Source organism: Salvelinus alpinus, chromosome 25 (genome assembly GCF_045679555.1).
Source record: "Salvelinus alpinus chromosome 25, SLU_Salpinus.1, whole genome shotgun sequence".
In the NCBI taxonomy this organism is placed as follows: domain Eukaryota; kingdom Metazoa; phylum Chordata; class Actinopteri; order Salmoniformes; family Salmonidae; genus Salvelinus; species Salvelinus alpinus.
The window spans coordinates 10,575,086-10,589,732 of NC_092110.1; the positions used below are offsets into that span (position 1 = coordinate 10,575,086).

The following is a 14,647-nucleotide window of genomic DNA, read 5'->3' on the forward strand; positions in this document are numbered from 1 at the left end:
CGGGAACTGTACTTCCTCAGAGGTAGGGAGGCGAGCAGGCCAGAGGTGGATGAACGCAGTGCCCTTGTTTGGGTGTAGGGCCTGATCAGAGCCTGAAGGTACGGAGGTGCCGTTCCCCTCACAGCTCCGTAGGCAAGCACCATGGTCTTGTAGCGGATGCGAGCTTCAACTGGAAGCCAGTGGAGAGAGCGGAGGAGCGGGGTGACGTGAGAGAACTTGGGAAAGTTGAACACCAGACGGGCTGCGGCGTTCTGGATGAGTTGTAGGGGTTTAATGGCACAGGCAGGGAGCCCAGCCAACAGCGAGTTGCAGTAATCCAGACGGGAGATGACAAGTGCCTGGATTAGGACCTGCGCCGCTTCCTGCGTGAGGCAGGGTCGTACTCTGCGAATGTTGTAGAGCATGAACCTACAGAAACGGGTCACCGCCTTGATGTTAGTTGAGAACGACAGGGTGTTGTCCAGGATCACGCCAAGGTTCTTAGCACTCTGGGAGGAGGACACAATGGAGTTGTCAACCGTGATGGCGAGATCATGGAACGGGCAGTCCTTCCCCGGGAGGAAGAGCAGCTCCGTCTTGCCGAGGTTCAGCTTGAGGTGGTGATCCGTCATCCACACTGATATGTCTGCCAGACATGCAGAGATGCGATTCACCACCTGGTTATCAGAGGGGGGAAATTCGCTATTCGCTACATAGTGCACTACTTTTGACCAGAGTTCTATGGGCCCTGGTCAAAAGTAGTGCACTACGTACAGTTGAAGTCAGAAGATAACATACACCTTAGCCAAATACATTTAAACTCAGTTTTTCACAATTCCTGACATTTAATCCTAGTAGAAATTCCCTGTTTTAGGTCAGTTAGGATCACCACTTTATTTTAAGAATGTGAAATGTCAGAATAATAGTAGAGAGAATGATTTATTTCAGCTTTTATTTCTTTCATCACATTCCCAGAAGTTTACATACACTCAATTAGTATTTTGTAGCATTGCCTTTAAATTGTTTAACTTGGGTCAAACGTTTTGGGTAGCCTTCCACAAGCTTCCCACAATAAGTTGGGTGACTTTTGGCCCATTCCTCCTGACAGAGCTGGTGTAACTGAGTCAGGTTTGTAGGCATCCTTGCTCACACACGCATTTCAGTTCTGCCCACAAATTTTCTACAGGATTGAGGTCAGGGCTTTGTGATGGCCACTCCAATACCTTGACTTTGTTGTCCTTAAGCCATTTTGCCACAATTTTGGAAGTATGCTTGGGATCATTGTCCATTTGCGATCAAGCTTTAACTTCCTGACTGATGTCTTGAGATGTTGCTTCAATATATCCACATAATTTTCCTCCCTCATGATGCCATCTATTTTGTGAAGTGCACCAGTCCCTCCTGCAGCAAAGCACCCCCACAACATGATGCTGCTTGCAAGCCTCCCCCTTTTTCCGCCAAACATAACGATGGTCATTATGGCCAAACTGTTCTATTTTTCAGACCAGAGGACATTCCTCCAAAAAGTACGATGTTTGTCCCCATGTGCAGTTGCAAACCGTAGTCTGGCTTTTTTATGGCGGTTTTGGAGCAGTGGCTTCTTCCTTGCTGAGCGGCCTTTCAGGTTATGTCGATATAGGACTTGTTTTACTGTGGATATAGATACTTTTGTACCTGTTTCCTCCAGCATCTTCACAAGGTCCTTTGCTGTTGTTCTGGGATTCATTTGCACTTTTCGCACCAAAGTACATTCATCTCTAGGAGACAGAACGCGTCTCCTTCCTGCGCGGTATGACGGCTGCATGGTCCCATGGTGTTTATACTTGCGTACTATTGTTTGTACATATGAACGTGGTACCTTCAGGCGTTTTGAAATTGCTACCAAGGATGAACCAGACTTGTGGAGGTCTACAATTTTTTCCCTGAGGTCTTGGCTGATTTCTTTTCATTTTCCCATGATGTCAAGCAAAGAGGCACTGAGTTTGAAGGTAGGCCTTGAAATACATCCACAGGTACACCTCCAATTGACTCAAATTATGTCAATTAGCCTATCGGAAGCTTCTAAAGCCATGACATCATTTTCTGGAACTTTCCAAGCTGGTTAAAGGCAGAGTCAACTTAGTGTATGTAAACTTCTGACCCACAGGAATTGTGATACAGTGAATTATAAGTGAAATAATCTGTCTGTAAATAATTGTTGGAAAAATGACTTGTCATGCACAAAGTAGATGTCTTAACCGACTTGCCAAAACTATAGTTTGTTAACAAAAAATGTGTGGAGTGGTTGAAAAACGAGTTTTAATGACTCCAACCTAAGTGTACGTAAACTTCCGACTTCAACTGTAGGTCTATAATCAATAGCCTAACTGTTAAATGTGCCTGGCTTTGTAAATCATCCATATACAATCCATTCGGAAAGTATTCAGACTCCTTCCCCTTTTCAACATTTTGTTGCATTATAGCCTTATTCTAAAACGGACAAAAAAATGTTTTTCTTATCAATCTACACACAATACCAAAGTGAAAATCAATTTAATCAATTTTAGATAAGGCTGTAACTTAACAAAATGTGGAAAAAGTCAAGGGGTCTGTATTCCTTCCGAATGCACTGTATATCTTGTCATGACGTGGCCCTTTCTGGGTGTAGATCGTGGCTACCCCCCCCCCCCCACCCCCTTTCTCCTACACCCAGGTTCTGTTATCTCAGGTTATAAATTCCTGGCGGAGACTCTTTCCCCCTGGTCATGCAGAAAGAGAGAGCACAGAGAGAGAACAATGGACTTCACTTGAAGACACCTAAATCCCCAAAATGGGAGAATTAAACAATGTTTCTGCTTTTGAGAATGATCCGTTGACACTTAAGGGACAGTCATGTTGAGTGTGTTTCATTTGGTGATCTCATGAGGTACAGGAAACACACATATTGGTATCTCTTAAAGTGTACATTTCCCAGCTGTCAAGTTTACATCTAAATATTGTGAAAAGTATGTGACTAAACATTAAACTATTTGTGAAAAGATGTAATGTGATATTAACCTTCTAAATAAGAGTATGGATTTTCATAAAGATTAACTAGTCAGTGGCCACACCCCCGTGAGCCCAGACCCAGATTAGGCGTCGTGGACCGCCCTTTTCTACTGTTACATATAAAACCCACTCGTGACCCAACTCAGTGTGAGCTGTGGTCATGAATAGTTAGGATTAAGCAAACCCCAGCGTGAGCTGTGGTTGCAAATGGTTGAATTTCTGAGACCAAAACATGCCGGGTGACGCTGGTGTGTGAAGTGGTTTAAACTACAACTCTACCAAAGGACAGGACTATACCTCGTGGAGCATTGGCTACACAGCTGGAAATGGTTCAACTCAGACTATCAATCCCTACAGAATAAGAGCAAACCATAGACATAAATTACACTAGTCTGCAGCTAGAAATGACGTAAAGCGAGGACGAGAATACAGACAACTGCCAAAACATCTATTCTAGAGGCTGACCGATTAATTAGGGCTGACTTCAAGTTTTCATAACAATCGGCAATTGCCATTTTTGGACGCCGATTATGGCTGATTACATTGCACTCCACGAGGAGACTGCGTGACAGGCTGACCACCTGTTACGCGAGTGCAGCAAGGAGACAAGGTAAGCTGCTAGCTAGCATTAAACTTATCTAATAAAAAACAATCAATCAGTCTTAACATAATCACTAGTTAACTACACATGGTTGATGATATTACTAGTTTAACTACCTTGTCCTGCATTGCAAAGAAAATTAACAGGCACCGCATTGATTATCATCGAATCACAGCCTACTTCGCCAAACGGGTGATGATTTAACAAGCGCATTTGCGAAAAAAGCACTGTCGTTGCACCAATATACCTAACCATAAACATCAATGCCTTTCTTAAAATCAATACACAAGTATATTATTTTAAACCTGCATATTTAGTTCAAATAAATTCTTGTTAGCAGCCAATATTACCTAGGGAAATTGTGTCACTTCTCTTGCGTTCTGTGCAAGCAGAGTCAGGGTATATGCAGCAGTTTGGGCCGCCTGGTTCGTTGCGAACTGTGTGAAGCCCATTTCTTCCTAACAAAGACCATAATTAATTTGCCAGAATATTACATAATTATGACATAACATTGAAGGTTGTGCAATGTAACTGCAATATTTAGACTTATGGATGGCACCTGTTCGATAAAATACAGAACGGTTCCGTATCTCACTGAAAGTTTCCGGATTCGACCATATTAATGACCTAAGGCTCGTATTTCTGTGTGCTTATTATATTATAATTAAGTCTATGATTTGATATTTGAGCAGTCTGAGCAGTCTGACTGAGCGGTGGTAGGCAGCAGCAGGCTCATAAGCATTCATTCCAACAGAACTTTCTTGCGTTTGCCAGCAGCTCTACGCAATGCTTGAAGCACAGCGCTGTTTATAACATCAAGCCTATCAACTCCCGAGATTAGGCTGGCAATACTATAGTGCCTATAAAAACATCCAATAGTCAAAGGTATATGAAATACAAATAGTATAGTATAAAGAGAAATAGTCCTATAATTCCTATAATAACCTCAACCTAAAACTTCTTACCTGGGAATATTGAAGACTCATGTTAAAAAGGAACCACCAGCTTTCATATGTTCTCATGTTCTGAGAAAGGAACTGAAACATTAGCTTTTTTACATGGGACATATCACTTTTACTTCCTTCTCCAACACTGTTTTTGCATTATTTAAACCAAATTTTACATGTTTCATTATTTATTTGAGACTAAACTGGTTTTTATTTATGTATTATATTAATTTAAAATAAGTGTTCATTCAGTATTGTTGTAATTGTCTTTATTACACACACACACAAAAATCGTCCAATTAAATCGGTATCGGCTTTTCTTGGTCTTCTAATAAATCGGTATTGAAAAATCCTAATCGGTCGACCTCTAATCTTTTCTATGAGAACATTTCTGAATGGTACTCTGAAGTATCCATTCTAACCACGAAATACTTTGATCTTCGGGGAAACGCAACCAGAGAGACTCTGATGAACGTTCCAGCAGATGGACCGGATTCCAACAGAGAAGACAACAATGATATTCGGCCGTAAATATATACATATAATAATATATGCAATTATTCCCGAATGAGCGGCCATTCATGTGCGAAGGATTAGCATTTCAATGTATATAATTATTGACTGTGTGTATTGAATCCATTTGTCTTTCCTCGCTCTCTCTCAGTCCCACTCCTTTCCCCACCAAGCCGTCATATCCGCATAGCCCACTCGGGACTCTTTCCTATCATTGTTAGTAACCAATATCTACGGTTTGTTTATGCATTTCTGTGATTGTTTAGTTAGTTAGTAAATAAATAATTCAGCTAATTGGTGTATGGATGATTCATAGTAGAGGCTGGGTTTGTACAGATAACCAACAATTTACGACATTCAGATGAGACTGATGAAGGTAATAATAGTAATTCATTAATAGAAGACTAATTGATCAGATATTAAAATATCTGAAGAGTTATATTGTGCACCGGGGCCTCCCACTCCTCTTTCTATTCTGGTTAGAGACAGTTTGCTCTGTTCTGTGAAGGGAGTAGTACACAGCGTTGTACGAGATCTTCAGTTTCTTGGCAATTTCTCGCATGGAATAGCCGTCATTTGTCAGAACAAGAATAGACTGACAAGTTTAAGAAGAAAGTTCTTTGTTTCTGGCCATTTTGAGCCTGTAATCGAACCCACAAATGCTGATGCTCCAGATACTCAACTAGTCTAAAGAAGGCCAGTTTTATTGCTTCTTTAAAATCAGAACAACAGTTTTCAGCTGTGCTAACATAATAGCAAAAGGGGTTTTCTAATGATCACTTAGCTAATCCAAGCTTATCATTTTTAAAAGGCTAACACAACGTGCCATTGGAACACAGGAGTGATGGTTGCTGATAATGGGCCTCTGTACGCCTATGTAGATATTCCATATTTTTTTTTTTTATCAGCTGTTTCCAGCTACAATAGTCATTTACAACATTAACATTGTCTACACAGTATTTATGATCAATTTGATGATATTTTAAAAAATTGACAAAAAAAGTGCTTTTCTTTCAAAAACAAGGACTCTAAGTGACCTCAAACTTTTGAACGGTAGTGTATATATAAATAATTGTTAGAACAGACTCTCTGATTCACTTAGCGTTGTTTACATTGTTCCAAATGGTCAGAAAGAAATATAACATTGTAATCTAACAGCAACGGTTTGGCACACATAATACTCACGCAACGGTTGCTCCTATACCCTCCAGTAGTTTCCACAACTAAGTCAAATGTCTCCCACAGATCTGACTTCCCTTTTCCCTCCTGAGCAACCAGTAAACACTTGCTCGTTTCGAGTTTATTTCACACGTCCTCCACATCCATTTTGTTTTAACCAATTAATTGATGTGATTATTATAGGCTATAGGGCAGGACCTATTGGTCACATGCATGCGATGCTTACATGTTTCACGTAAAGAGAGCAAGGGTTGAGGGAATAGGGAATGTCTTTCTTAAACAAAGTGATTTCAGTAACAGAACTTTTCAGTTACAAACAAGAAAGAAACTAAAATGGCTGTAATTATGTTACAGCTTCAGCACGGACAGTGTGATAAAAACTTGCTGTGGTGCCTCTTCACCGCAGCAGGGAGGAGAGCAACAACTTGCGCCAGTCACACAGGCACTCGCTGTCATTTCTTTTAACACAGTGTGACCATCGGGCTCTTTTTTGAGTAATTTACGTGTCTTAATTATTTAAAACAGTGTGCTTAAAGCATCAGACAAGCTCAGTGGATATGCAGTTGATTTTATTTTGTCTATATATAGAAAAATAAGTAAAAACATTTCCACCAATCAATTGGTTGAAACAGGACAGATCTAAGTCGACCAAGATTTATTTTAGTCGGGGACAGCCCTAAAAGCAACACCTCACAGCACAACAGCTCTCCCCTACCTGACCTAGATATTTTGTGTGTCTGTAATAATATGTAGGCTGTGTGTCATTTTTACATTTATAGTATGTACTTCTGTCCTTGACCTGTTCTTGTCTATTAATATTCTGTATTGTCATGTTTCCTGTTTCGTGTGGACCCCAGGAAGAGTAGCTGCTGCTTTCGCAACAGCTAATGGATATCCAAATAAAATAAGCAGCCAAAATCAAGTTTTTTTCTCTCACAATTTCAATTCACAAGATAGAATGAATGCAGGAATCAAGAATTGAACCTCTGCGATTCTTGAGCTTGGATGCTGTCATTGGACGCGACACAACATGAGCGCAACATGGGCAGTAGAGCAGCTTTCATAGATTTTTAAAGGAAGCATTCCCTCAACGGCTGATGTCTGACTGCAACGCCAGTTGCCCAATGGTTGCAGTGTAGCAGGGTCGTAAGACCTACTTCAGTATGACTTCATATCTCAGGGTCTCCAGTGGAGGCTTGGAAAGCCAATGTTGGATTCTAATTATGGAGAAAACATAACTACAGCACTGGAGGCATTGCATCATGTTGTGATATTATCAGATGTAATATTGGTACAATTAGGACAAACAGCTGGCATAGTGACCTATCCGTTGACAAGAACTACACAACACACTTAACACAGCTCTACAACCCATGCTTTGACACTTTAAAATCACACTTGATAGCTACCCATTTACCATTAGTTTTATCAAATTAGTGCACTTCAGAATAAAAAGCCAGTATGTGAAATATCTGCACCTGTGAAATGTATACAAACAAGCATAGACTTGTTAAATTGATTCATCATAAACAAAATAACTATTATTTCTTAAAGCAATGTACTACCATAGCTCTCCAAGTTGGGTAGTTTGATTGATACAGGCCTTCCTCCTGCATCAATCTCAGCTCGATAGCTAGCTACTGACCTCGGCTAATGCGTTGCTTCTCTCCAGACAGGATTCCTGGTGTGTCAATTATACTAATACCCCGGAGGACCTGGTTAGGGATCTGGGAACAGATTAACCTACAGGAGAAGAGAAAACACAATACATGTTACAGACATGAGTTGAAGAGCAGCTCCAGAAAAACACCCTGCTAAACTCATGTTGTCAAAACATTTTCTTCCTCTTTTTTTTACCCCATCCTTTCCCATTTCTAAGCTGGTATGTTTTTGCTTTGGAAGGGCAGGGATTCAGCCATTCAGATCACGTGTGATGGTAACAGAGATAGCATTAGTGATAGCCGTAAATCTGGCTTGTTGGCAGATTCAGGCCAACACCGGTGAAGTCTATTATTTTTGTCTGGGCACATGGGCAGGAAGGATTCAACTGCAAAAACAAAAACATGATGTAGGCCTAGTATGCAACCATTGTGCCTTCTTAAGCGCTATAAATTCCGCAAAGTAAAATAACTGAGTTTGGGGGGCACATTAGCGTCCACTGGAAACAATGTGCATTGTCAGAGGTTCCTCTGGAAAGGAGGAGATGTCCTCTGTCCTGTCAGGAATGTCTTTGACCTTAACTTGGCCAACTGTCATATAAGTACTTAACCATTTCCCATGGATTACAAATATCTGGAAATAGGAAACATGCTTCAGACAAGTGTTGTTAGGCTAAAATTAAAGCTAAGAGAACCTCTTGACTGAGCCAACAACAGACATCCAAGATATTGTAGTTGTAGCTCACACTAAATGAAAAGTGACAGTCACTTCCCTCTCCTAACTGTTTTCGGAAAAAAATGACAGCTATGTCAAAAGGGCTGGGCTGACAGGAAGAAATGGGACGACAATACCAAAATAAATCGCTAACTTCTGCTTTTTTAGAACATGATCACGTAAATAATATGGATCCAACCAAACCTTCTAACCACAGGGAGAAAAGCTAAATCTTTTTTTGTTTGTTTGCACTGCAGGAACGCAGGATTGGACAAATGTACTCAACAAAACATGTTTAGAATGTGAAAAAAATAACATTTCAAATATGTTTCCTTGTTGCACAAGAACTAATTATACAGGATGTTATAATGAACAGGGGACCCCCATGTCACTAATGTCTGATTTATTAGGACAAAGTGAGAGAGGGAGGTAAACGTAGAGAAGATAATAGATCATGGGGCAGTGGGAGGTGGTGTCTGGTTGTAATCAATCCTCATATCAAAGAAAATGTCTTCACCTTGAGTTATCAGCTAGGGGGGCTGATAGCAATTCCACATATCTCTGCTCAAAGCCTCTACCAAGGCTCAGCTGCCTATTTATGTAATGGAAAGTTCCACATGCCACAGTATTTCAGTAATAATTGTCACTATGTGGGTAACCCCTGACATCGAGTTGCTCTTATACGCACAGATCCTTCAAATTAAAGTAATGTAATTCTATGCATATACCTGTGTGTAACACTAATTACTTGTTACAATATTGTTGTTACATAATGTGAAAGCAGCTTTGTGAAAGCAACTTAAAAAACGGCTGCCCCTAAAAACTAACTAATCCACCGGGCACTTCAATCCAGCCCGTGAGACATTTAAAATAAATATTTAAAGACATTTTTATTTTTTTTCTCCCCAATTAGTAGTTATAGTCTTGTCCCATCGCTGCAACTCCCGTACAGACTGTATGGGAGAGGCGAAGGTCGAGAGCTGTGCATCCTCCGAAACACGACCCAGCCAAGCCACACTACTTCTTGACACAATGTATGCTTAACCCGGAAGCCAGCCGCACCAATGTGTCGGAGGAAACACCGTACACCTGGTGACCGTGTCAGCATGCATGCGCCAGGCCCGCCACAGGAGTCGCTAGAGCGCGATGGAACAAGGTAATCTCGGCCAGCCAAACCCTCTACTAACCCGGACGACGCTGGGCCAAATTGTGCGCCGCGTCATAGGTCTCCCAGTCACGGCCAGCTGTGACAGACTGGGATCGAACCCAGGTCTGTAGTGAAGCCTCAAGCACTGCGATGCAGTGCCTTAGACCACTGCACCACTCGGGAGGCCCCCACAAATTGATTTTAACAAACAATTGGTCCCCGAAAAAATACGGCCCTCCGTTGAATTTCAAAATCCCAATGTGGCCATTGAGCCAAAAAGTTTGCCCACCCCTGATCTAATCTCTTTGAAAAAGGCCTGTCGCATCAATATGATTCAGCAACATATATTCTAGTGTCAAAATTGACTACAAAGTGTAAATAGGAATTTGTCGTCATAAATTCAGCCTCGTCTAAAACTGAGTTTTAAACCTGAATGTGTCACAACAAGTAAATGAAGGTTGGGTTTAGATTACAATGTCAATAATTCATGCCCCCTTTTGCTAAGCTACACGTGCAAATCGCCCCTCCGCCCACTTTGCCCCCCTTCATTAAATGGGGCTCCGTTGATTCTTCTCCCCCAACGGGTTCAAAAGGATCATGGCCATTGGGACTGAAAAGCCCTATATGGAATGACCATGCCTCCGGCTCGGCAATGCATGCTTCCAGCAGGATGCACAGCCAACTATGGTTTGCATGCCTTGCTGAAGGACCCTAACGTACGGAATACGTGGTTGGAGTTTGTTAGTCCCCAATGGTCACTAGCACAGCTACCCAGCTAGCAGGCTAATGTTAGCCTACCTCAATACAACTCGGATTTGGCTTGAAAACACGATAACCTTTCAGAAGTAGGCAAATAATTAGTAGGAGAACCTTTTCTCATGATTGTGATGGTCGCCAGATTGACTTAAGATGCAGTAGCTATAACTTTAGCCAGCTAACTAAGATTGAGGGGACCAGCGTATATTAGCTAGCTAACAGTAATGGCAACAGATATTAGCCTACTTGAGCAATGTCATTCCATAAGTTACTTTTACAGTCAAATTAGCCTACAATGTGCAACCCATGTCTATGGCACAAATAAATATTGGATGCAGCTAGGGTGGTACTAGCTAACTTGTGTGTTTATTTTATTTAACTAGGCAAGTCAGGTAAGAACAAATTCTTATTTACAATGACAGCCTACTGGGGAATAGTGGGTTAACTGCCTTGTTCAGAGTCAGAACTACAGATTTTGACCATGTTAGCTCGGGGATTCGATCCAGCAACCTTTCGGTTACTGGCCCAATGCTCTAACCACTAGGCTGCAGCCCCGTGTGACTACAACAGTGTTCGAACTAGCAGCAACAAACTCAAACCAACCCAGGGCCATAACAAAACATGTCACAGTTGGTTGCATAGTGTAACGGCGTCACTGGCCTGAATCCAATTTGGAGCCAGTCAGTCTACATTGGTAAAGCATAGAATTAGCTTCCAAACGAGATCACCTTATTTCTCTAACTATATGCATAAGTGAGGGATGATCACAATCGTTGACCCTGTTTTTGTGTTAGACAAAGTGCAGTTGGGTGCCAGACTCATCCCCTGGTTATGAACGGATGCCAGGACCTACCAGAAGGAGCAAATGTCCAGAAATATAATTGCAATTGTTTAGTGACATCCAAAAATAATTTCATTCACTGTTCACTTGCTATTTTCACAGCTCGTCAGGGAAGACCTCAGAATAAATGTGCGTCATGAGACAATTACCCTCGTGACACCATTGTTGCCAAAATCTCCCTCGACTCTTATGAAAAGGACACGCCATCATGAGGCCTCTGATAGTGACCCGAGTTACTGCCCTGGTGACAAAGATGGCTCCATCAACAATGACAGGTAAGGTGTGTTGTGAATTGTAGTATAAAAAAATGCCTGGCTTAATAAACTAGTAGGCTTATTCCACAGCCAAGCAGTTATAACTAGTCGTCATTGTGGTCATGAAGTGCACTAGCAAAAAGCTTTGTCCTTTCTTTCGAAAAAAATGCAATTTACCACTCGGTCGTCAATTATATCACCCTTTCACAGGCCCTCCCAGTCAACACCACCTCATAAGATTGCATGCTGCAGTTGCTTGAGAGATGTCCAGCTTGCAGCCAAACATGCAGCCTAGAGAAGACCAGCAAAGAGGCCCTCATCAGCATCATGCAGACATGCTCTCGCATTGAGCATTCCTATGAATGGAACAGTCAGACACATTTTTGTAAGTATCCGGCCATCAACCTTCACCTGTCAGCGGCAACAGCTTCCACAGGCTCATCATTTGTACAAATACAGACGGTAACCCACCTTATTATTTTGATACATTTGATAACCCAATTGTGAAACATAATTTATTTAAACTGATATTATTTGTTGCTTATTTTCTACTTCCTAGATCCATTTAATGTCTAGGGCATAACCTAAACTGATCGCTGTGTTCACTATTCCATTTCACATCGTATGATATCTGAAGTCAAATAGAAAGGTGAACACATCGATCAGGTTGGTTGCACCAGGCTACTCATAACAACCATTGATAACGTAATCGTGTGTGTGTGTGTGTGCATCCAGTATATTTGATGAGGGGCCAGGAGCTGATCTACGCTGCCATGCCAATCAATGTGGAGCTGGCAAAGTCCTGTTCAAACTTCAACATAGTATGTTTGTTTGTCAGATATCACATATCCTAACTGCCATTGGTATTAGAACAGTGACTATGTGTGCATGTGTTCACAGATGGACCTATTGAGCCAGCACTTGGAGACTTGCAAGATGATGTGATGGAGTCCTGATCAACGGACAGGCTTGGTACAGACTAGAGGTCGACCGATTATGATTTTTCAATATACCGATTATTGGAGGACCCCAAAAAAAGCCGATACCGAATAATCTCTATACGATTTGTATTTCATATACCTTTGACTATTTGATGTTCTTATAGGCACTTTAGACTTTAGTATTGCCAGTGTAACAGTATAGCTTCCATCCCTCTCCTCGCCGCTACCTGGGCTCGAACCAGGAACACATCGACAACAGCCACCCTCGAAGCAGCGTTACCCATGCAGAGCACGGGGAACAACTACTCTAAGTCTCAGAGCGAGTGACGTTTGAAACGCTATTAGCGCGCACCCCGCAAACTAGCTAGCCATTTCACATCGGTTACACCAGCCTAATCTCGGGAGTTGATAGGCTTGAATTCATAAACAGCAGAGCTGCTGGCAAAACGCACGAAAGTGCTGTTTGAATGAATGCTTACGAGCCTGCTGTTGCCCACCATCGCTCAGTCAGACTGCTCTATCAAATCATAGACTTAATTTTAACATAATAACACACAGTAATACGAGCCTTAGGTCATTAATATGGTCGAATCCGGAAACTATCATCTCGCAAAAACAAAACATTTATTCTTTCAGTGAAATACGGAACCGTTCCGTATTTTATCTAACGGGTGGCATCCATCAGTCTAAATATTCCTGTTACATTGCACAACCTTCAATGTTATGTCATAATTACGTAAAATTCTGGCAAATTAGATCGCAATGAGCCAGGCGGCCCAAACTGTTGCATATACCCTGACTCTGCGTGCAATGAACGCAAGAGAAGTGACACAATTTCACCTGGTTAATATTGCCTGCTAACCTGGATTTCCTTTAGCTAAATATGCACTTCTGTGTATTGATTTTAAGAAAGGCATTGATGTTTATGGTTAGGTACACGTTGGAGCAACGAGTACTTTTTCGCGAATTCGCACTGCATCGATTATATGCAACGCAGGACACGCTAGATAAACTAGTAATATCATCAACCATGTGTAGTTATAACTAGTGATTATGATTGATTGATTGATTGTTTTTTATAAGATAAGTTTAATGCCAGCTAGCAACTTACCTTGGCTTCTTACTGCATTCGCGTAACAGGCGGGCTCCTCGTGAGGCAGGTGGTTAGAGCGTTCGACTAGTTAACCGTAAGGTTGCAAGATTGAATCCCTAAGCTGACAAGATAAAAATCTGTCGTTCTGCCCCTGAACAAGGCAGTTAATAGTTCCTAGTTCCGTTCCTAGGCCGTCATTGAAAATAAGAATGTGTTCTTAACTGACTTGCCTAGTTAAATAAAGGTGTAAAAAAAAAATAAAAAAATAAATCGTCGCCCAAAATTACCGATTTCCGATTGTTATGAAAACTTGAAATCGGCCCTAATTAATCGGCCATTCCGATTAATCGGTCGACCTCTAGTACAGACGTCTCTGAATGGAGAGAGACCTGGCACTCAACACATCCACAATGTGGGACTGAAGGTGATTACTAATAATACAGTACAGCAGAAATGTCCAGTATTTGCAACACCCTTTTCATTCCATGTCACAAATGAACTGCATCAACTCTGCCTATTTCTACAGATGGAGAGTACTGTAGATGCTATTGCCAGAAGCCAGCCTCAGTCGTTTGATGGCGAGACCAGAATTAGGTAGGTTTAGTCTGACCTGTTCAAACTTCAACATAGTATGTTTGTTTGTCAGATATCACCTATCCTAATTGCCATTGGTAATAGAACAGTGACTATGTGTGTATGTGTTCACAAAAACATGTATGGAGCCAGAACATGGAGACTTGCAAGATGATGTGATGAAGTCCAGACTGACAGACAGGCTTGATACTGATGTCTCTGAATGAAGAGACCTGGAACTCGGCATTAAAAGTTTACTAGACAAATTTGACTTGTATTGTCTTTTTTTATTATTTAATTGAATGGCTTCAGTCAATATGGGGAGGGATAAACCCTGTGTATTCTGCACCAGGATCAGGGAACTCCTGTTGTATACGGGACACCGCACAGGAAGGTATGACCAATAAATTGTTTGCCAAGTTT

General features: G+C 41.5%; 1 protein-coding gene across 1 annotated transcript in view; it reads right to left on the reverse strand.

The window, feature by feature from the left end:
- Positions 1-14,647, reverse strand: part of ehd4 (EH-domain containing 4) — a 29,317-nt gene that overhangs the window by 5,938 nt on the left and 8,732 nt on the right. The window contains exon 3 of the mRNA XM_071365575.1: positions 7,892-7,989. Coding sequence (XP_071221676.1) covers positions 7,892-7,989 — 98 coding nt within the window. The remainder of the gene's footprint in view (positions 1-7,891; positions 7,990-14,647) is intronic.